At 43.1% G+C, this 23,867-nt stretch overlaps 1 protein-coding gene across 1 annotated transcript in view; it reads right to left on the bottom strand.

The window, feature by feature from the left end:
- Positions 1-12,073: 12,073 nt before the first annotated feature.
- The window catches only part of LOC106600503 (protein kinase C iota type), a 57,469-nt gene continuing 45,675 nt past the window's right edge, over positions 12,074-23,867 (bottom strand). Inside the window, 10 exon segments of the mRNA XM_014191901.2 lie at positions 12,074-14,302; positions 17,899-18,014; positions 20,666-20,755; positions 21,035-21,114; positions 22,070-22,195; positions 22,393-22,420; positions 22,422-22,481; positions 22,667-22,802; positions 23,047-23,231; positions 23,572-23,748. Coding sequence (XP_014047376.1) covers positions 14,215-14,302; positions 17,899-18,014; positions 20,666-20,755; positions 21,035-21,114; positions 22,070-22,195; positions 22,393-22,420; positions 22,422-22,481; positions 22,667-22,802; positions 23,047-23,231; positions 23,572-23,748 — 1,086 coding nt within the window. The 3' untranslated portion in view covers positions 12,074-14,214.

Genomic DNA, 23,867 nt, shown 5'->3' with positions numbered 1-23,867 from the left:
ACTCTAAACTCCAAGCATCTGCCTCTAACCCTAGGAAGCTCTTTGCTACCTTCTCCTCCCTCCTTAATCCTCCTCCCCCTCCCCCCTCCTCCCTCTCTGCGGATGACTTCGTCAACCATTTTGAAAAGAAGGTTGACGACATCCGATCCTCGTTTGCTAAGTCAAACGACACTGCTGGTCCTGCTCACACTGCCCTACCCTGTGCTTTGACCTCTTTCTCCCCTCTCTCTCCAGATGAACTCTCGCGTCTTGTGACGGCCGGCCGCCCAACAACCTGCCCACTTGACCCTATCCCCTCCTCTCTTCTCCAGACCATTTCCGGAGACCTTCTCCCCTACCTCACCTCGCTCATCAACGCATCCTTGACCGCTGGCTACGTCCCTTCCGTCTTCAAGAGAGCGAGAGTTGCACCCCTTCTGAAAAAAACCTACACTCGATCCCTCCGATGTCAACAACTACAGGCCAGTATCCCTTCTTTCCTTTCTCTCCAAAACTCTTGAACGCGCCGTGCTTGGCCAGCTCTCTTGCTATCTCTCTCAGAATGACCTTCTTGATCCTAATCAGTCAGGTTTCAAGACTGGGCATTCAACTGAGACTGCTCTTCTCTGTGTCACGGAGGCTCTCCGCACTGCTAAAGCTAACTCTCTCTCCTCTGCTCTCATCCTTCTAGACCTATCTGCTGCCTTTGATACCGTGAACCATCAGATCCTCCTCTCCACCCTCTCCGAGCTGGGCATCTCCGGCACCGCGCACGCTTGGATTGCGTCCTACCTGACAGGTCGCTCCTACCAGGTGGCGTGGCGAGAATCTGTCTCCGCACCACGTGCTCTCACCACTGGTGTCCCCCAGGGCTCTGTTCTTGGCCCACTCCTATTCTCGCTATACACCAAGTCACTTGGCTCTGTCATATCCTCACATGGTCTCTCATATCATTGCTATGCAGATGACACACAATTAATCTTCTCCTTTCCCCCTTCTGACAACCAGGTGGCGAATCGCATCTCTGCATGTCTGGCAGACATATCAGTGTGGATGACGGATCACCACCTCAAGCTGAACCTCGGCAAGACGGAGCTGCTCTTCCTCCCGGGGAAGGACTGCCCGTTCCATGATCTCGCCATCACGGTTGACAACTCCCTTGTGTCCTCCTCCCAGAGTGCTAAGAGCCTTGGCGTGACCCTGGACAACACCCTGTCGTTCTCCACCAACATCAAGGCGGTGACCCGATCCTGTAGGTTCATGCTCTACAACATTCGCAGAGTACGACCCTGCCTCACACAGGAAGCGGCGCAGGTCCTAATCCAGGCACTTGTCATCTCCCGTCTGGATTACTGCAACTCGCTGTTGGCTGGGCTCCCTGCCTGTGCCATTAAACCCCTACAACTCATCCAGAACGCCGCAGCCCGTCTGGTGTTCAACCTTCCCAAGTTCTCTCACGTCACCCCGCTCCTCCGCTCTCTCCACTGGCTTCCAGTCGAAGCTCGCATCCGCTACAAGACCATGGTGCTTGCCTACGGAGCTGTGAGGGGAACGGCACCTCCGTACCTTCAGGCTCTGATCAGGCCCTACACCCAAACAAGGGCACTCCGTTCATCCACCTCTGGCCTGCTCGCCTCCCTACCTCTGAGGAAGCACAGTTCCCGCTCAGCCCAGTCAAAACTGTTCGCTGCTCTGGCACCCCAATGGTGGAACAAGCTCCCTCACGACGCCAGGACAGCGGAGTCAATCACCACCTTCCGGAGACACCTGAAACCCCACCTCTTCAAGGAATACCTGGGATAGGATAAAGTAATCCTTCTAACCCCCCCCTTAAAAGATTTAGATGCACTATTGTAAAGTGGTTGTTCCACTGGATATTATAGGTGAATGCACCAATTTGTAAGTCGCTCTGGATAAGAGCGTCTGCTAAATGACTAAAATGTAAAATGTAAATGTAATTGTTGCATTTTGTTGTGTTGTTGTCCTCCAGTGGCTAGCTAGCTAAAATTGTCCCTTTCCTAAATTAACCATTTTGGACTTGTGGTTTTACTTAATTCTCTGTACTGGCCAATGATTATAACGGCGATTCTGATCCAACCATAAAATACAGTTGAAGTCGGAAGTTTACATACACATTAGCCAAATACATTTAAACTCAGTTTTTCACAATTCCTGACATTTAATCCCAGTAAAAATTCCCTGTTTTAGGTCAGTTAGGATCACCACTTTATTTTAAGAATGTGAAATGTCAGAATAATAGTAGAGAGAATTATTTATTTCAGCTTTTATTTCTTTCATCACATTCCCAGTGGGTCAGAATTTTACATACACTCAATTAGTATTTGGTAGCATTGCCTTTAAATTGTTTAACTTGGGTCAAACGTTTTGGGAAGCCTTCCACAAGCTTCCCACAATAAGTTGGGTGAATTCTGGCCCTTTCCTCCTGACAGAGCTGGTGTAACTGAGTCAGGTTTGTAGGCCTCCTTGCTCACACACGCTTTTTCAGTTCTGCCCACACATTTTCTATAGGATTGTGGTCAGGGCTTTGTGATGGCCACTCCAATACCTTGACTTTGTTGTCCTTAACCTCTCTGGGGCAGGCGGGACGAATTCGTCCCACCTACGTAACAGCCAGTTGAATCCTGTGGCGCGATTTTCAAAACCTTTGAAATGCTATTACTTCAATTTCTCAAACATATGACTATTTTAAAGCTATTTAAAGACAAGACTCTGGTTAATCTAACCACACTGTCCGATTTCAAAAAGGCTTTACAACGAAAGCAAAACATTAGATTATGTCAGCAGAGTACCAAGCCAGAAATAATCAGACACCCATTTTTCAAGCTAGCATATAATGTCACAAAAACCCAGAAGACAGCTAAATGCAGCACTAACCTTTGATGATCTTCATCAGATGACAACCCTAGGACATTATGTTATACAATACATGCATGTTTTGTTCAATCAAGTTCATATTTATATCAAAAACCAGCTTTTTACATTAGCATGTGACGTTCAGAACTAGCATACCCCCCGCAAACTTCCAGCGAATTCACTAACTTTTTACTAAATTACTCACGATAAACGTTCACAAAAAGCATAACAATTATTTTAAGAATTATAGATACAGAACTCCTCTATGCACTCGATATGTCCGATTTTAAAATAGCTTTTTTGGTGAAAGCACATTTTGCAATATTCTAAGTACATAGCCCGGCATCACAGGGCTAGCTATTTAGACACCCGGCAAGTTTAGCACTCACCAATATCAGATTTACTATTATAAAAGTTTGATTACCTTTTGTTGTCTTCGTCAGAATGCACTCCCAGGACTGCTACTTCAATAACAAATGTTGGTTTGGTCCAAAATAATCCATCGTCATATCCGAATAGCGGCGTTTTGTTCGTGCGTCCCAGACACTATCCGAAATGGTAAATCAGGGTCGCGCGCATGGCGCAATTCGTGACAAAAAAAATCAAAATATTCCATTACCGTACTTCGAAGCATGTCAACCGCTGTTTAAAATCCATTTTTATGCCATTTTTCTCGTAAAAAAGCGATAATATTCCGACCGGGAATGTCCATTTAGCTAAACAGAGGAAAGAAAACAAAGCTTTCGGTCGACGCGGGCACGAGCCTGAGTCTCACAGTACTGTAACCAGCCACTACCCAAACGCGCTACTTTGTTTCAGCCAGAGCCTGCAAAGCCACGATTCAGCTTTTTGCCGCCTTCTGAGAACCTATGGCAGACGTAGGAAGTGTCACGGGACAGCTAAGATCCTCACTCTTCAATAAACAGAGACAAGAAGAACGACATCTTGTCAGACAGGCCACTTCCTGCATGAAATCTTCTCAGGTTTTTGCCTGCCATATGACTTCTGTTATACTCACAGACACCATTCAAACAGTTTTAGAAACTTTAGGGTGTTCTCTATCCAAAGCCAATAATTATATGCATATTCTAGTTACTGGGCAGGAGTAGTAACCAGATTAAATCGGGTACGTTTTTTATCCAGCCGTGTCAATACTGCCCCCTAGCCCTAACAGGTTTTAAGCCATTTTGCCACAATAATCTGTCTGTAAACAATTGTTGGAAAAATTACTTGTGTCATGCACAAAGTAGATGTTCTAACCGACTTGCCAAAACTATAGTTTGTTAATAATAAATTTGTGGAGTGGTCGAAGTTTTAATGACTCCAACCGAAGTGTATGTAAACTTCCGACTTCAATTGTACATTGTGCCCCAGGACTGAGTGGATGGAAGTTCAATATGTAGCTAGATGTAGAAGGCTAATGTTAACTAGCTAACGTTTCCCATTAAAGGATGTTAGGCTAGCGAGGAAGCATTTTAGCCAGGTAGCCTAGGACAACAAAAATTAAGTGTGCATTGTATGACAGTCATAGACTGTTTCGTCAACATGAAAGAGAGGATGGCATTGGCTTTTCTCTGCAAGTAGGGTGAGTCAACATGTTTTTTCTACTAGCATGAACATACACACACACACACACAGAAATCAGAAACATGGACATCCACATCATATTTAGCTTACATTGATTGGACTAAATCGTTTCTGGAATATTTTCACTGTTATTGTAAAAGACTAAGCATAGATGATTTGATGATGTTGAAATGTTGAAGTTGAAATGGTGCTGGAATAGTGGATGCAGCTTCTGTTTTCTTTGCAACTTGCCGTAACTGTGGTTCTTCATCAATAGTTGTTTATTAGTCCGAAAATATTAACTTGCTTGACCATGCTGTAGGTCATGTAACTGTTTGTTACATACACTGTGCTTTGTGGACTTCACCGGATAGAGGTTGCTCTCTGGTTTTGTGATGAAATAAAGGTGTGATTGAATTTATTCTGCCACTGTGTCTTCTTATTGTCTCGGCCTTAGGCCTATATTGTATAACAGTGGCAAGGCATATGAACAAACAGGTTATAGAGCAAACAACGCAATTATCACAACACAGGTTGTAATATGACTTTTTTTCTGGCTTGGCTTCCCAAGGGATTTTACTCACGCATCGCTACTGCTACTACTGTTGACTAAAATCCTATAGTCAAAAGTAGGGATTATATATAAGGAATAGGGTGCCATATGAGATGCAAACACTGATTATGATAATAGTCACACACATACTAGATTATTCTAAATGGTATGAGTATGGGATGCTTTATTGGGGGGTACTAAGCTAACATATGGAATTGTTTTAAGATGGTCATAACATGGATCCTTTAGCTATTTGATATTGCATTGTAGGACCCTTTAGGTATAAAAAAAAGTATTTAAAAATGATTTGATAAAATATTGAATTTGGCCTTTACTACTATAGCCCATAGAAATGCAAGGAATAACACATTCATAAAAGGCAAAAAAGACTGTCAAAAATGTAATCATAAGAAATAAGGTTTTGAAGTGTCTATCCTATATCTATGTGATATAAGAAAATGTAAACATTTTTGGGACACATTTTTAACATCTTATTTTTGTTGGCACAAAACTACCTCTATACTTCCATTTCTTTGTATGGGAGGAGAACACCATCTTGGTCCTGAGTGTCTCCCTTTTCCATAGTGGGGTCGGAAGCTACAAACAGAAGTTGCCACATCAGCGTTACCGACTTCAGACTATCAGGTATGAAGGTAAGACCACGTCGAATAAACAATAGTTTAATGATCCAGTAGGGGCAGGCAATAGACTTGTCAAGGCAGGCAGGGGTCACAAACCCAGAGGTGAGGCAATGGTACCGGACTGCAGTCAGGGTAAGCAGAGGTGAAAATCCAGCGGGGGGCAAAGGTACAGGTCGATAGGTAGGCTCAGGGGCAGGCAGAGTGGTCAGGCAGGCAGGCTCAGTGTCAGGACAGGCAAGCGTCAAAACCAGGAGGGCGAGAAAAGAGAGACTGGGAAAAAGCAGGAGCTGAGAAACAAACCGCAGGTTGACTTGACAAACAAGACTAACTGGCAACAGACAGACAGAGAACACAGGTAATAATACACAGGGGATAATGGGGAAGATGGGCGACACCTGGATGGGGGTGGAGACAATCACAAGGACAGGTGAAACAGATCAGGGTGTGACACAGATGAGTCCTGTGACACTTGTGGAGGTTGTAGAGCAAAACGGAGAACACCATTGTGTTTGTGAGAGTCTCCCCTTTTTAGAGTGGTCATAATCGTTTGTAGTGAAAATTACATTAGTTTTAGCAGGAGCGGACTGGGACAAGAATTGGGTTATGGCATTATATCCACATCACTACGCGCCGCCAACTCACCCCCAGCCATACACACACACCCCACCCCACCCTCACACATACGACCATGACCCTCCACACCATAATTAGACACAGGCAGTAGTGCTGACACATAACATTGACAGTACAGTGTTACTCAATCATTTCTGTACCAGTGACTTGACTGGCCAGACATGTTCCTCCTCCTCTTTTTTAACCAGCTCATGTTTAAAAAACACTACAATATGTAAAAACACCACAGGAGATACAACTCACCACTATAACTGGGCATCTGCTCTAGCCATTTTGTTTGCCTCTGTTGTGCTGTCTATCTGTCTCAGCATCTTCTCTGCTGTCACTGTTCTTCTTGTTCTCTGTCTGCCTGTCTCCCTAAGTGTTAATTACTATTACAGTGCTCCAGACTAACATTTTCCCCTGGTGTGACTGGTGCCACTAACATTTACAGTTATAAAGTCACTTTTACGTCTAATAAAGTCATTCATAGTGTTTTATTAAGAAGTATAATTAATATACTACTAAGGAATTCAAGAAATATGTTGTTTCATCTAACACGTCCAAGCAGGAATGCATGATTAAAGATATTTTGATGTGCAACCTAATTCAGATATTGTCATGAATCTGGTTGACAATTAGACTATAGTTTAATGTCAAAATAGGACATTAATTAAAACTCCATAATTTCACTTTTTCCCTCAGAACAGCCTCAATTTGTTGGGGCATGAACTCTACAAGGTGTCGATCGCATTCCACAGGGATGCTGGCCCATGTTGACTCCAAAGCTTCCCACAGTTGTGTCAAGTTGGCTGGATATCCTTTGGGTGGTGGACCATTCTTGATACACACGGGAAACTTTTGAGTGTGAAAAACCCAGCACTGTTTCAGTTCTTGACACAAACCGGTGCACCTGGCACCTACTACCATATCCCGTTCAAAGGCACAAATCTTTTGTCTTGCCCGTTCACCCTCTGAATGGCACACATACACAATCCATGTCTCAATTGTCTCAAGGTTTAAAAATCCTTCTTTAACATGTCTCCCCCCTTCATCTACCCTGATTGAAGTGGATTTAACAAGTGACACCAATAAGGTATCATAGCTTTCACCTGGATTCACCTGGTCAGTCTATGTCATAGAAAGAGCAGGTGTTCTTAATGTTTTATACACTCAGCGTGTATCTTAATGTTCACTAACTAATGTCATAGGCTAATTAATTTGGGTTTTAACACCTGAGGAAGCGGAAACTCTAAACACATTAACTAGATCAATAACTCTAAATATAATACTCACTGCTAGTAGCCATGTATTCATTCAACAGTAAATGTAATGTCCTAAAAAAACATGAGACGCATAGGCATAGGCCTATGCCCTCGCAATGGTCGGTAAGCATTTAGGGCGCACACCGCTCCATATCAAATATCTTGGTTGAAAAAAATAGTTGCTATTGAGCTGAATATTGAGAGTTGAGAAATAAAATTATACCTACAGAAAGCTGAGACACTTCTCTCTTCAACAAGGACAAGGAACTTCCCAAGCTGTGTTTTTCCCGGCGTTGCATTTTTAAATGTTATACGATCAGAACACGTATTTGTCTCGGACACGTGAGAGAGGAGAGTGGCTCGCTCATCACAGCAGCAGGCTCCAGCGAGGGCACAGGCACAGAGGTAGGACAGACACTTTCATTACAGGAATCATGAGGATAATGCACTTTACGGTTTGACCAAAAAGTTGGACGTTTTGAGTGAGGTAACAATGTGGAATGTGTTTTTTCTACCTTTTATAGGCACCCTTTACGTTTTTTACAACCCATGATCTTGGCTGTGTAACTGATAACAGAGTCTGAGCAGGTCTCTTTGCTGATGCCACGTTTTACTTTAAAATTGAGTTTGTGTGACCTCAGCTCAGCCTATCAGAAAACCGTTGCCCGCAGATCAGCCAAAGGCTCATTAAAGATTAGTATAACAGAGAAATAGTACAAACATTTTCAATGTTTTATCTTAACAGGCCCATGGACATAACCTTTTTCAGTGTTTTATTTTTACCTCAAATTATTTGGGGTGTGTGTGTCCCTTTCGACCAGCCCACCCAACTAAAAAATGGTCCAGTTTATTTGGCACTTGCCAGAATTTCCAGATGGCCAATGGCCCTTGCATTTTAGCTTACCTTTGACTGAAATATGTCAACCAGCTTGTTGGCCCTTTTCTCTCCTCTTGCATCTGGCTGTCACGGGAAATTCAGAAGGTTGTGGCTGTTTTTATTTTATGACAACCCGATTATTGTGGTCACAAGGAACATCTTCGCTAAACAAACAGACAAGCAAATAGGTTCAGTAGTGGAGATTCAGCACCATGGATTGCGGCGCGGTTGATCAAATCCCCGCGAATCTGACAAGTCAAGCCTGCACCTGCTTTTGTTATAGTAACACCATGGAACAATGTTGCAAATGTCTACTTTCTCGATCGTGTTTGTGGACAGGGTGTACCAGCCATTTTGGAACAGTGAGTAGCAGTACCTCAAAGCCAGTTTGGAGATTTGTTCATGTGAGACGGAGATTGCCTTCAGTAACTGAGTGGAGAGGTCACTTGTAGCCTAGTCTACACGTGATAGTCAGCAATGCAATTTATAGAAGTATTGCAAGTAATTTATGTTTTCTATTGGGGACTACGTTGTGTAGACTAAATATGGTAGGCTGCTATAGCGTTGTGATGACTGGTCTGATGTATGAACGAAGCCAGAGAGTTTATAGCTATGTCAGTTTCATGCAGATATTCACCGGTATTAAAACCTAAATAGCATATGTGAAATGTATTTATTAGACTGTTGGAATGCATTGGCTCAGAACTGGATCGCTAGAGGACCAGCTTTTCTAGTGTTAATACTCAGAGTAGAGAATCACACGATTATGTACGACTCTGGGTCAAAATTCTACAAAGATCCAGCTAAAAAAAGAACCATATGCATTTCAGATAAAATATCAACCGAATGTTCATTTTATCTTCTAGGACAAATTAGCTAGCAATGTGCATTATCAATTTACCAGATTTTGCTAACCGTTACTATGGGCAAAATCAAGACGTTAATATTCTTGTAATGCTTCTTGTTAAATGAAATTACAACCGAATATGTGGTTAATCACAGCAAATCCTGCAATTAACACAATCTTTTTTGTATCATTCCATACAATTTTACAGGATATATTCTATATAGGATATTGATAAACCTTTGTGGGGAAGACATCAATGGATAACAATACACTCTATGACCTATTATATTGCAATTTGCTGCCCAGCTGTCATACCCATGTGCTTTATGAACTAAAGAAAATCAATAGACTACAGACTCTATAGTCAATCATAAATGAATTCACCCCATGTCTTCACCTTTAACCCCTACTCCCTGTGGACCTCACCTTGTCTTGATGCCGTTTAATATCAACTGATTTGGTTATTCATCCTTGTGTTTTGAGAGGAAGAGAAATATGTATCTGGAAAAGAGCTGCACTGTGTTTGCTTGGCTGTAAGAATAGTGTACACCTGGTAGGTGTATAAACTAAAATGGCAATATTAATAACCATTTCAGATGCAGTGTCAGTAAATTGAATGACACTCACAATACTCTACTGGAGATGAGATGCTGTTACTATATCATTACAATTACTGCAGTAGCACACTATTACTGAATCCAAGCTGTGCATCTCACAGCACTATGTGGTGTGGGGAATGTGACAAGAATTACTCATTGTTGATACATTGACAAAGAAGGTTAATCACATACACTGATTTAACCTAGTTATAGAATTAAGAGTGCTATTGGTTATAACAGTGTTGCCTAGACTGTGTTTAGCATGTAGTATGCAGCACCTTGAAATACATACATAATGCATCCCAAATGGCACCCTATTCCCTATATAGTGCAATACTTTTGACCGGTGCACTGTATAGGGAACAGAATGTAAATTTTACTAAATGGGTTGTAGTAGAACAGTATGAGATAGATTCCTTTATTGCTGAAATAAATCCCTCTAGGAACAGGGGAGAATAGAAGACAAGAAATTAAAGCAGGATGTTTTTCAGATCCTCCAAAGCGACGCAGCTTGGGGGGGACCAGCCCCCCCCTTCTGTGAGGAAGAGGGCACAGGACCAATGTCAAACATGGAGTCTTGGGAGAACAGGATTGTGGGAATAGGCATGTATCCCTCCCTGTATGTCCTTCATGGAGGAAATATAATTTACAGTGCAGTACCCCCTAGTGGATTCGGCCGTTTCAGCCACACCCGTTGCTGACAGGTGTATAAAATCGAGCACACTGCCATGCAATCTCCATAGACAAACATTGGCAGCAACGGGTGGCCTTACTGAAGAACTCAGTGACTTTCAACGTGGCACTGTCATAGGATGCCACCTTTCCAACAAGTCATTTTGTAAAATTTAGGAGCAACAACGGCTCAGCCACAAAGTGGTAGGCCACAGAAGCTCACAGAACGGGACTGCCGAGTGCTGAAGCGCGTAAAGTGTAAAAATCATCTGTCCTCGGTTGCAACACACACTACTGAGTTCCAAACTGCCTCTGGAAGCAAAGTAAGAACTGTTTGTCAGGAGCTTCATGAAATGGGTTTCCATGGCAGAGCAGCCACACACAAGCCTAAGGTCACACCATGTGCAATGCCAAGCGTTGGCTGGAGTGGCGTAAAGCTCGCCGGCTTTGGACTCCGGAGCAGTGGAAATGCGTTCTCTGGAGTACTGTCAGTACGACGGAGGAATCTGGGTTTGGCGGATGCCAAGAGAACGCTACCTGGCCGAATGCATAGGGCCAACTGTAAAGTTTGGTGGAGGAGGAATAATGGTCTGGGGCTGGTTTTCATGGTTCGGGCTAGACCCCTAGTTCCAGTGAAGGGAAATCTTAATGCTACAGCATACAATGACATTCTAGACGATTCTGTGCTTCCAACTTTGTGGCAACAGTTTGGGGAAGGCCCTTTCCTGTTTCAGCATGACAAAGCCCCCGTGCAGAAATGGTTAGTCGAGATCGTTGTGGAAGAACTTGACTGGCCTGCCAGAGGCCTGACCTCAACCCCATCAAACACCTTTGGGATGAATTGGAACACCGACTGCAAGCCAGGCCTAATCGCCCAACATCAGTGCCCGAGCTCACTAATGCTCGTGGCTGAATGGAAGCAAGTCCCCGCAGCAATGTCCCAACATCTAGTGGAAAGCCTTCTCAGAAGAGTGGAGGCTGCTGTTGCAGCAAAGTGGGGACCAACTCCATATTAATGCCCATGATTTTGGAGTGAGATGGTAGACAAGCAGGTATCCACTTACTTTTGGTCATGTGGTGTATTTTTCAACCAGACTTTTTAGATTGGTAGACAAGGGGTGTTGATGAAACCGTTGATACTGTATAATAACAAACTGTTAAAAGAGAGGATGGAAAGAGAGGGTAAAGGAGGAGAGAGGGTAGATGAGAGTTGAGAGGACAGGAGGGGAGTGAAGAGGGAAAAGGAGATGGAGCAGAGGAGAGCGAGGGTAGGGAAAAGAAGAGCTCCCATGGCAGTGAGAGTATTTCAATTGGTTTTGCTCGACTTCTCAAATCAAAGTTTGAGTTGCGATTTCTTATCCGGGGCTGTAGGAGCCAAACGGGTGGCAACGTCACATGACCACAGACGACAAGCTGCAGCAAGTACTGAACAAAACAGAATCCTGATCAACATCCTAATGTTTACCAACATTAGCTAGCCAACTTATTGATACAGATTTGTTATAAACCCCTCCGGTTCATGGCAAAATAAACAGACAGACAAACACAGGCAGACGGAAGAACAGACAAACGGGAAGATAGCCAGACGAAGGGAAATAAAATGTTTATTTTTGTTACAGTTCAGTAGGCTCCTCTGGATGGAATCACACATATTCATCATCCAAGGGTTTTTATACAGGATTCACCCAATAACAATATTACCAATCAATGTAGTGCTCAATCATTAGTTACAGCAAATTCTATTTGAAAAAAGTAACAAAGCAAAAAAGACACTACAATTTAAAGTAGTAGGGTAAACATTGTGTTCATTCCTCAAATCAATCAATCACAACATAGCCCCGCTAAAAACACTCCGGATGTAATTCGAATTGCACCCTACTATTCCATGTAGTGCACTACTTTTGACCAGGATCTATAGATGCCATTTGGCTCATATACTTTATACTCTTAACCTTAGTTAAATTCTTCAGCGTCATCTCAACAGAAGAATTGGTCTCCGTTACAAATGGCACCCTATTCCCTACATAGCGCAGTCAAAAGTACGTAGGGAATGTAGGGAATAGGATGCCATTTAGGACAACATTTATTTTTAAATAAACTATTTGGGGAATATAATATTTTGCTTTTATATGTTTGTATTGATAGTGTTTGTAATTTCTCAGATTTTAAGAAAATGTCATTCAAGAAATGTATCGTTACGTTGTCAGAAATGATTCAAGAATCAGTGATGGTCCATTTTTTGTATACTGTAGCAATCAGATTCAGACTGACATGTAATGGAGAAAACAGTAGAAAAAAAGTGAAAACAGAAATAAGACTTTCAGAAAGGCATTGTATAGTACAAATGAACAAAGAAAAAAAATGTCATACGTAGTTTCTATGACTAATATTAGAAAAGCACATCTTCCTACTGTATATATACTGTACCTTTTTCAACATACCACCAAGACATCATTAACATCTTCTCTTTTCTAGAAAATATTTGTTGGTCCTGTGTGAACAATAGATTGCATGGATGGTCTATATCTGCATAGACTAATAGGGCCTGTCCCAAATGGCACCCTATTCCTTATATAGTGCGCTACTTTTGACCAGGGCCCACAGGCGTCCCTAGACTTAACTAGTGCTCCAGCCCTACCCGTCCTCTCTCCACACAGTCAATTGTTCTATTCACAGTTTGGTTGTATCCAAAATGGCACCCTATTCCCTTAATAGTGCACTTTTCGTAGTGTAGAATAAATTTGTAGTGCACCTGAGACATAGGGTGCCATTTGAGATTTGCCCATTGTTAGTATCTATGTTAGTGTTGGTTGGCTGCTGAGGTTCCAGTCAGTCACTACATCCTGTAACCGGCTATGTACTCGAGGTTGCCATGACAACTACTGTAAACAATAGTGGGCCAACCTATGTGGTTCTGACAGGACACCAGGATTGAAGACAACATAACACTTTAGGACAATGGCCATCATACATAGAGAACAGCTTTTTCATTAAATAAAATGAGAAAAATATATAGATTAGTGTTTTGTTTTTAAAAAAAGGCTAGTGTTGTCTTGTTCTTCCTTCCTCTACAAACATGGTGCTGCAACAAAGCTAATAATACATGTAGTGGATGTAAATCATTAAATTGTTTTCAACCATGTCCCCCTGATAATCTGTCTTAAAGCTAAAAGGTCTGGTTGGGAAGCACTGGTCTAAACATATATCCATCCTCAATGATTTTTAATATGTACAAATAAAATATCCATCAAACACCACCAAGTAGAGAATAAGAGGGTTAGTTCATTCTCTGTGGACTGTCTGTCCCTCTTTACCCCGCCCCTTTGTGTCACGTAAACTAGGTACCCAACCACCTACAAGCCTCATTGGTTACTGAGAGCAGGCTCCCTGATGACCAACGAGGAAATCAGTGTGGATTTGATTCATGATCCAAAAATAATTAAAAGAGAGAAGGTAGATTTTAAGGACTAGTGGTTATAAATGGCAGAGTGGCTTCCGTCCAAAATGGCCTCCTATTCTCTAATGCACAACGTATGGTATAGGGTGCCAAATGGGACGCGTCCACACTATGGGAGATTGGTTTGGCAAGTTAGCATCTCATGTCTGAGAGTCCCGATGGCTCTCTCCAACAGCAGGGTGCTCGATGGTGACGTCGTCGCTGGGTTGTCTGGTAACCATGCAGAGTTAACTAGCAACATTGTCGGCAAGAAGACGCGGCGTGCAGCGTCCTCACACACACTCCTCAGCTGACATCAGGAGAGGGTTGATGTACTCAAACCCTTCAAACTCCGACTGGTCGATCTTCTTCACTGCATCACTGCAAAACAGACAGGAAACAAACAGTTATAGGGGAGACATATGACGATATTGATCAGTAAGTAAATCGTTTCTCATACCACCACTAACTAATCTAGTAAACTGAACAGCCATCATAAAGCATTGATTTAAATGATCCATGAAGAATGACGGACGGACAGAACGACAGACTGTATGGGCCCTGGTTAAAATTACACTGAACAAAAATATAAAAACGCAACAATTTCAAAGATTTAACCGAGTTAAAAGTTCACATCAGGAAATCTGTCAATTGACAAACTCATTAGTCCCTAATCTATGGATTTCACATGACTGGGAATACATACATACATACATACATACATACATACATACACACACACACACACACACACACACACACACACACACACACACACACACAAAAAAAGTTAGGGGCGTGGATCAGAAAACCAGTTAGTATGTGGTGTGACTCGTGGTCGACCGATTAATTGGAATGGCCGATTAATTAGGGACGATTTCAAGTTCATAACAAATCTGTATTTTTGGAAACCGATTAAAAAAAATATATTTTATTTTATTTATTTAACTAGGCAAGTCAGTTAAGAACACATTCTTATTTTCAATGATGGCCTAGGAACGGTGGGTTAACTGCCTTGTTCAGGGGCAGAACGACATATTTTTACCTTGTCAGCTCGGGGATTCGTTTTTGCAACCTTCCGGTTACTAGTCCAACGCACTAACCACCTGCCTTACATTACACTCCACGAGGAGCCTGCATGGCAGGCTGACTACCTGTTACGCGAGGGCAGCAAGAAGCCAAGGTAAGTTGCTAGCTAGCATTAAACTTATCTTATAAAAAAACAATCAATCAATCTAAACATAATCACTAGTTAACTACACATGGTTGATGATATTACTAGTTTATCTAGCGTGTCCTGCATTGCATATAATCGATGCGGTGCCTGTTAATTTCTCATTGAATCACAGCCTACTTCGACAAACAGGTGTGAAAACATTTGCGAAAAAAGCACTGGCGTTGCACCAATGTACCTAACCATAAACATTAATGCCTTTCTTTAAAATCAATACACAAGTATATATTTTTAAACCTGCATATTTAGTTAATATTGCCTGCTAACATGAATTTCTTATAACTAGGGAAATTGTGTCACTTCTCTTGCGTTCCGTGCAAGCAGTCAGGGTATATGCAGCAGATTGGGCTGCCTGGCTCATTGCGAACTGTGTGAAGTCCATTTATTCCTAACAAAGGCCGTAATTAATTTGCCAGAATTGTACATAATTATGACATAACATTGAAGGTTGTACAATGTAACAGCAATATTTAGACTTAGGGATGCCATCCGTTAGATGAAATACGGAACGGTTCCGTATTTCACTGAAAGAATAAACGTTTTGTTTTCGAAATGATAGTTTCCGGATTCAACCATTTTAATGACCAAAGGCTCGTATTTCTGTGTGTTATTATGTTATAATTAAGTCTATGATTTGATAGAGCAGTCTGACTGAGCGATGGTAGGCACCATCAGGCTCGTAAGCATTCATTCAAACAGCACTTTCATGCGTTTGCCAGCAGCTCTTCGCAATGCTTCAAGCATTGTGCTGTTTATGACTTCAAGCCTATCAACTCCCGAGATTAGGCTGGTGTAACCGATGTGAAATGGCTAGCTAGTTAGCGGAGTGCGCGCTAATAGAGTTTCAAACGTCACTCGCTCTGAGACTTGGAGTAGTTGTTCCCCTTGCTCTGCATGGGTAACGCTGCTCCGAGGGTGGCTGTTGTCAATGTGTTCCTGGTTCGAGCCAAGGTAGGAGCGGGGAGAGGGACGGAAGCTATACTGTTACACTGGCAATACTAAAGTGCCTATAAGAACATCCAATAGTCAAAGGTATATGAAATACAAATCGTAGAGAGAGAAATAGTCCTATAATACCTATAATAACCACAACCTAAAATTTACCTGGGAATATTGAAGACTCATCTTAAAAGGAACCACCAGCTTTCTTATGTTCTCATGTTCTGAGCAAGGAACTTAAACGTTAGCTTTTTTACATGGCACATATTGCACTTTACTTTCTTCTCCAACACTTTGTTTTTGCATTATTTAAACCAAATTGAACATGTTTCATTATTTATTTGAGTCTACATTTATTTTATTGGTGTATTATATTAAGTTAAAATAAGTGTTCATTCAGTATTGTTGTAATTGTCATTATTACAAAAAAAAAATAATAATACAAAACAAAATTGTCCAATTAATCGGTTATGGCTTTTTTTTGGTCCTCCAATAATCGGTATCGGCGCTGAAAAATCATAATCGGTCGACCTCTAGGTGTGACCACCATTTGCCTCATGCAGGCTGTTGATTGTGGCCTGTGGAATGTTGTCCCACTCCTCTTTAATGGCTGTGCGATGTTGCTGGATATCGGCGGGAACTGGATCAGTGTCGTACTGGTCGATCCAGAGCATCCCATACATACTCAACGGGTGACATGTCTGGTGAGTATGCAGGCCATAGAAGAACTGGGACATTTTCAGCTTCCAGGAATTGTGTACAGATCCTTGCGACATGGGTCCGTGCAATATCATGCTGAAACATGAGGTGATGGCGGCGGATGAATGGCATGATAATGGGCCTCAGGATCTCGTCACAGTATCTCTGTGCATTCAAATTGTCATCTCTAAAATGTTCATTGTCTGTCGCTTATACCTGCCCATAACATAACCCCACCGCCACCATGGGGCACTACATTCACAACGTTGACATCAGCAAACCGCTTGCCCACACGACAACATACACGATGTCTGCCATCTGCCCGGTACAGTTGAACCGGGATTCATATGTGAAGAGCACACTTCTCCTGCATGCCAGTGAGCATTTGCCCACTGAAGTCGGTTACAATGCCAAACTACAGTCAGGTCAAGACCCTGGTGAGGCCGTCGAGCATGCAGATGAGCTTCCCTGAGATGGTTTCTGACAGTTAGTGCAGAAATTCTTCGCTTGTGCAAACCCACAGTTTCATTAGCCTTCCGGGTGGCTGGTCTCAGACGACCCTTCAGGTGTTGAAGCTGGATGTGGAGTTCCTGGGCTGGCGTGGTTACACGTGGTCTGTGGTTGTGAGGCCGGTTGGACGTCCTGCCAAATTCTCTAAAACGACATTGAGGCGGCTTATGGTAGAGAAATGAACATTCAATTATCTGGCAACAGCTCTGGTTGCCAATTGCAAGCTCCCTGTGGCATTGTGTTGTGTGAGAAAACCGCACATTTTAGAGTGGCCTTTTATTGTCCCCAGCACAAGGTGCACCTGTGTAATGATCATGCTGTTTAATCAGCTTCTTGCTATGCCACACCTGTCAGGTGGATGGATTATCTTGGCAAAGGAAAAATGTTAACCAACAGTGAAGTAAACAAATTTGGCCACAAAATTCTAAAAATGTCTAGGATCTTTTATTTCAGCTCATGAAACCAACACTACATGCTTGTTTCCATTTTATGTTCAGTACAGTTCATTATATATGGTGCCATTGTTCTTAACTGATTTGCCTAGTTAAATAAAAAGGTACATTTGGGATGCATCCAGAGACAGACAGATACTCACTCATCATCAGGCGTGAGCTGGATAGGCTCGTTGGTGAATTGGGCGTCAAAGTTGTCTAGTCCAAACTCTCCTGAGATGTTGGGTTTGAATGGAGGAACCACCTGCTTCTGCTCCATCTGAAACAACAATGCAACGAGGTCAGAGGACACACACACAGCATTGAGGTCAGAGACATCTACACACACAGTACATTCGGAAAGTATTCAGACTCCTTGACTTTTTCCACATTGTTACATTACAGCCTTATTCTAAATGGATTAAATAATCTACACACAATACCCCATAATGACAAAGCGAAAACAGGTTTTTAGAGATTTTTGCAAAGGTATTAAAAATAAATACATTTAAAAAAGTATTCAGACCATTTGCTATGAGACTCAAAATTGAGCTCACGTGCATCCTGTTTCCATTGATCATCCTTGAGATGTTTCTACAACTTGATTGGAGTCCACCTACGGTAAATTCAATTGATTGAACATGATTTGCAAAAGGTACACACCTGTCTATATAAAGGTCCCACATTTGACAGTGCATGTCAGAGCAAAAACCAAGCCATGAGGTCGAAGGAGTTGTCCGTAGAGCTCCGAGACAGGATTGTGTCGAGGCACAGATCTGGGGAAGGCTACGAAAAAAATGCCTGCAGCATTGAAAGTCCCGAAGAACACAGTGGCCTCCATTTTTAAATAGAAGATTGGAACCACCAAGACTCTTCCTAGAGCTGGCCGCTGAGCAATTGGGGGAGAAGGGCCTTGGTCAGGGAGGTGACCAAGAACCCGAAGGTCATTCTGACAGAGCTCCAGAGTTCCTGTGTAGATGGGAGAACCTTCCAGAAGGACAATCATCTCAGCAACACTCCACCAATCAGGCCTTTATAGTAAAAGGCGCATGACAGCCCGCTTGGAGTTTGCCAAAAGGCACCTAAAGACACTCAGACCATGAGAAACAAGATTCTCTGTTCTGATGAAACCAAGAATTAACTATTTGGTCTGAATGCCAAGTGTCACATCTGGAGGAAACCTGGCACCATCCCTACAGTGAAGCATAGTAGAGGCAGCATCATGCTGTGGGGATGTTTTTCAGTGGTAGGGACTGGGAGACTAGTCAGGATTGAGGGAAAGATGAACGGAGCAAAGTACAGAGAAATCCTTGATGAAAACCTGCTCTAGAGCGCACAGGACCTCAGCCTGGGGCGAAGGTTCACTTTCCAACAGGACAACGACCCTGAGTACACAGCCAAGACAACGCTTTGGGACCAGTGTCTGAATGTTCTTGAGTGGCCCGGACGTGAATCCCGATCTAATATCTCTGGAGAGACCTGAAAATAGCTGTGTAGCGACACTCCCCATCCAACCTGACAGAGCTTGAGAGCATCTGCAGAGAATGGGAGAAATTCCCCAAATACAGGTCTGCCAAGCTTGTAACGTCATACCCAAGAAGACTCGAGGCAGTAATCGCTGTCAAAGGTTCTTCAACAAAGTACTGAGTAAAGGGTCTGGATTGTTATTTAAATGTTATATTTCAGTTAATTTTTTTTATACATTTGCAAAAATGTCTAAAAACCTGTTTTTGCTTTGTCAATGTGGGGTATAGTGTGTAGATCGATGAAACAAAAAAAAACATTAATTCATTTTAGAATAAGTCAAGGGTCTGAATACTTTCCGAATGCACTACACGGCTGGATAATCTTGTTTAAAATAATGTATATGAAGCAACTTACAGTCAACATAGTCCAGCAAGCACCATGTTACAACCAAATGAGCCTTATTTACAAAGAATTAACTACAAATTCCTCTGAAAATAGTTTAGAACCATTTTAAACCACAGAAAAAAATATTCACGTGGCTAACAAATAATTGCACCAAAAGTCAATCTCGCTCCTCTGAAGCTGTGAGGCAGCATGTGGATCAGTGGAAACTCCATTGTTAAGTCAGAACCCAAACAAACAGACAGGCAGCCTGCAGGGTGTTAACCCAGCATTACCACCCCCTGGAGGTAGGAGTGCAGGGCAAGGCTACAGGTTACGTGTGAGGTGAGAATGAGTGGAGGGGGAGCCAGCTCAGACAGCCAGTCAGCAGACAGGGTAGACCCTACTGGAAAAAGAGGTCAGGCTGCTCCTGAGCTGGCCTGGATGCCTGTCTGGAGGCCAGCCTGTCTGTCTGTGTCAGGTTGGAGTCAATTCCTTTGAAATTTGCCCAGCATTAAGACAATAACACCTTTCTGAATTTGAACATTGAGGTTAGCCAAATGCTCTTAATTCTCTGGTGGTGACCCGCTAATTACAACAGAATCACTGTGCCACTGGCCACTTAGTGCTGACTTTTATAGTCCAGGAATAGGCTTAATCTGGGTCTGGAAAACCTGCCCTTAGAGAACCGATACAGCCATGGTTAAATCAAATTGGCCCTTCTGGCTGCCTGGTGGGAAAAAAATACTTTCTGGGCTTGTCTAAGGTGATGACCCTCAACTATGACATACTGTCTGGAGGAGAGAATCACCGTGACCCGCTGTGATTGACCTTCACTTGTTGACTAGTTTTTTGCTGTTTTCTTTTAAACTATGTGGAAAGACAATATGAGAGTTGATTTCTCATGGTCCGTCATTAAGTACATTTTCATTGTTGAGAATTCTGCTTCTGCTGCTTTGTTTGAAAACAATGATCTCTATATATTGGTCATGATGCTCTATCTCACCTAAACACTAGATACAGTAGGACAGATAGAAGACAGGGCAGCGAGAGGGGAGGAGAGATAGAAGACAAATGACTCACAAGGTCCCAGTCTACGTTTCGGAAGAAGGGATGACCCATGATGTCAGCAAAGCCTGTCTGGGGATGACAGCCTAGCCGCTCCTTAGGTTCCTGGGAAAAGAGAGACAGGGAAGGAGGGAAAGAGAGGGGAGAGAGAGGGGGATATATAAACAATGAGTTCAAGAGCATAGATATGAGACAGACGAGGAGAGAGGGATGGACAGAGGGAGAGAATGAGCTCAAGAGCATTGATAATAAGAGACAGGCGGAGAGAGGGAGGGAAAAAAGGAGAATAAAGGTTCATTACATCATGGTCAGAGGGCAATGTGACATGACTTTGTTAGGCTTGAACTTTGTGTGTGTGTGTGTGCACGCGCGCCTGGTAGTTACCTTGTTGAGGAAGCCCTTGAGAACGCTGGCAGCTTTGACTGACAACGACCGAGGAATCCTGATCTGTTTTTCCAATATTACTACAGAGAGGAGACAGAGGATATTAGACTGTTTTTTATTGAAACCGTTACTTAGTTAGGACCTAACTAACAAGGAAACAAAGTAATATTTACACACACATTATCCTAGAGCACTCCCCGGAAGTGAACAAGTGCAAGCTCGTTGGAGAGTAGGGTACTAGAGAATAGGACCCAGCCATCCAGTAGGTCAGCTGTTATATAGAGATGTGTGTAAGTGTTACTTTCATCCGTCTCATGCCCCTCTCCCCACAGGTGTTATTACTACCTCTGAGGGTTTAGAGCTTAGCCCATATAAGTACTTGGGAGTACGGCTAGACGGTGCACTGTCCTCTCAGCACATATCAAAGCTACAGGCTATGGTTAAATCTAGACCTGGTTTCCTCCATCGTAATCGCTCCCCTTTCACCCCAGCTCGTCTTTTCAGTTCGCTACAGCTAACGACTGGAACGAGCTGCAACAAACACTCAAACTGGACAGTTTTATCGCAATCTCTTCATTCAAAGACTCAATCATGGACACTTACTGACAGTTGTGGCTGCTTTGTGTGATGTATTGTTATCTCTACCTTCTTTCCCTTTGTGCTGTTGTCTGTGCCCAATAATGTTTGTACCACGTTTTGTGCTGCTACCATGTTGTGCTGCTGCCATGTTGTGGTCATGTTGTGTTGCTACCATGCTGTGTTGTCATGTGTTGCTGTCTTGCTATGTTGTAGTCTTAGGTCTCTCTTTATGATGTAGTGTTGTGTTGTCTCTTGTCGTGATGTGTTTTGTCCTATATTTTTATTTAATTTATTTTTAATCCCAGCCCCCATCCCCGCAGGAGGCCTTTTGCCTTTTGGTAGGCGGTCATTGTAAGTAAGAATTTGTTCTTAACCGACTTGCCTAGTTAAATAAAGGTGAAATAAAAATCCAAAATACTATGGAAGAGGTAGTTTGAAGTATTGTGTATGTGTTACCTTGGAAGAGGTAGTCTTCAGTGTTCTGGTCTGGGTTGTCGGAGCTCCCTACGATGTCGAAGGGCGACCGTCCAGCCATCATCTCAAACATCAGCACCCCCAGAGCCCACCAGTCCACACTGAAACCTGAACCCACACAATCGACAGAAAGTCATTCAAATGCCTTTGCCTTACATTTCAATATAAATACACATAAGAGAACATTCTCGTAGTGTGCAAACAAGGATGAGCATGGATATCTATAATGACGTGCAAATAATATAAATCGTCTTCTGCTTCTGAATCTGAAGCAAATGTGCCTTATTTGTAGCAGACAGTCTTACCATAGTCCTCTCCTCTTAGTATCTCGGGGGGCGATGTAGTTGGGGGTTCCACAGAATGTACTGGTGGTGTCTCCTGGTCTCAAGCCCTCCTACAGAGCACAGGGAGCACAGCAGTCAGCACACACATCTCATAGCGTAGAGGCATTAACACACACAAACACCTCAGAGCGTACATGGCATTAACACGCGCGCACACACACAAACACCAAAAAAAGATAGAAACACACAGGTATAAGCATGCGCACGGACGGACCCCCCCCCCCCCAACACCCACCTTGCACATGCCATAGTCAGTGAGTTTGATGTGTCCCTCAGACTCCAGCAGCACGTTGTCCAGTTTGAGGTCTCTGTAGATGATGCCTCTCTCATGGAGGTAGTTCAACGCCAAGCTGATTTCTGCTGAGTAAAACCTGACAACGAGAGAGATGGAAAAGAACCGGTCGGACTCACACACACACAGATACACCACTGTCTAAGAGCTACACAACTAATCACCAAGCTCTTCATTAGTTGAATTTAAGGGTCGTGTTCGTTAGACCCCAAACAGAAGAAAATGCACTAAAACAAGAAGGGACTACCAGGATTTTCAATTGCAAAAAGTTCTGTTGCGTACCCTAGTGAACCTAAGTGTAGCTATGACATCATTGTTCAAACCTGGCGTGTTCCTCAGGTAGCTTCCTCTGTCTCTGCATGTGGAACATCAGGTCTCCTCCGTTTACATACTCTATGACAAAGAACAGTCTGCTCTCAGTCTGGAAACAGGAGTGTAGCCCAACTAGGAATGGGTGGTTGGATGCCTGCTCAAACACGTGCTTCTCTGTCTGGACCCAGTCAATGTCCTACAACACAGGGAATAACACACCCAGGATGCATTTGGAAATCCAGTAGACTTAAAATCATATCAAACACATAGAAAAGCTAAATAAGCAGACATAACCAGGCAGCCATCTGAAGAGGACAGAAAGAGTGGATGTGACAAGAGTGAGTGAGTGGTGTTGACAGATCTCTATTGACAGACAGGTAACAATAGGTCAGGACACAGCAGGCTCTCAGACAGAGAGGAGGGATGGCACAGATGATTGATCAGGTAGCGCCTATCAACGTGTCAGACCAAGTGTGTGTGTTTCTTCAGAGAGAGTGTGTGTGCGCGCATGTGTCACTCCGTCTGTGTGTGTTTACCTCATCGTCGTTGACCAACTCCTTCTTGACGACCTTCATGGCATAGATCCTCTCAGTCTTCTTGAGTCGGACCAGCAGGACCTTAGCATAGCTGCCCCGCCCGATCACCCTCAGCAGGTCAAAGTCCACCAGACCCAGACTAGATGCTGACTTCCCTGTGTCTCTGCTGCTGCGCGCCTACAGGACGGAGGGATGGACAGAAATAGGTATGAGATAGACGGACAGGCAGACAAAGAGGGAGAGACAGAAACTGACGTGAGACATCACTCTCCCTTACAACAACTTTGGCAACAAAC

This window comes from Salmo salar, chromosome ssa03, assembly GCF_905237065.1.
Source record: "Salmo salar chromosome ssa03, Ssal_v3.1, whole genome shotgun sequence".
Classification (NCBI taxonomy): Eukaryota; Metazoa; Chordata; class Actinopteri; order Salmoniformes; family Salmonidae; genus Salmo; species Salmo salar.
Note: the sequence above shows the minus strand (reverse complement) of the source record. Positions and strands in the feature narration are given on the sequence as shown.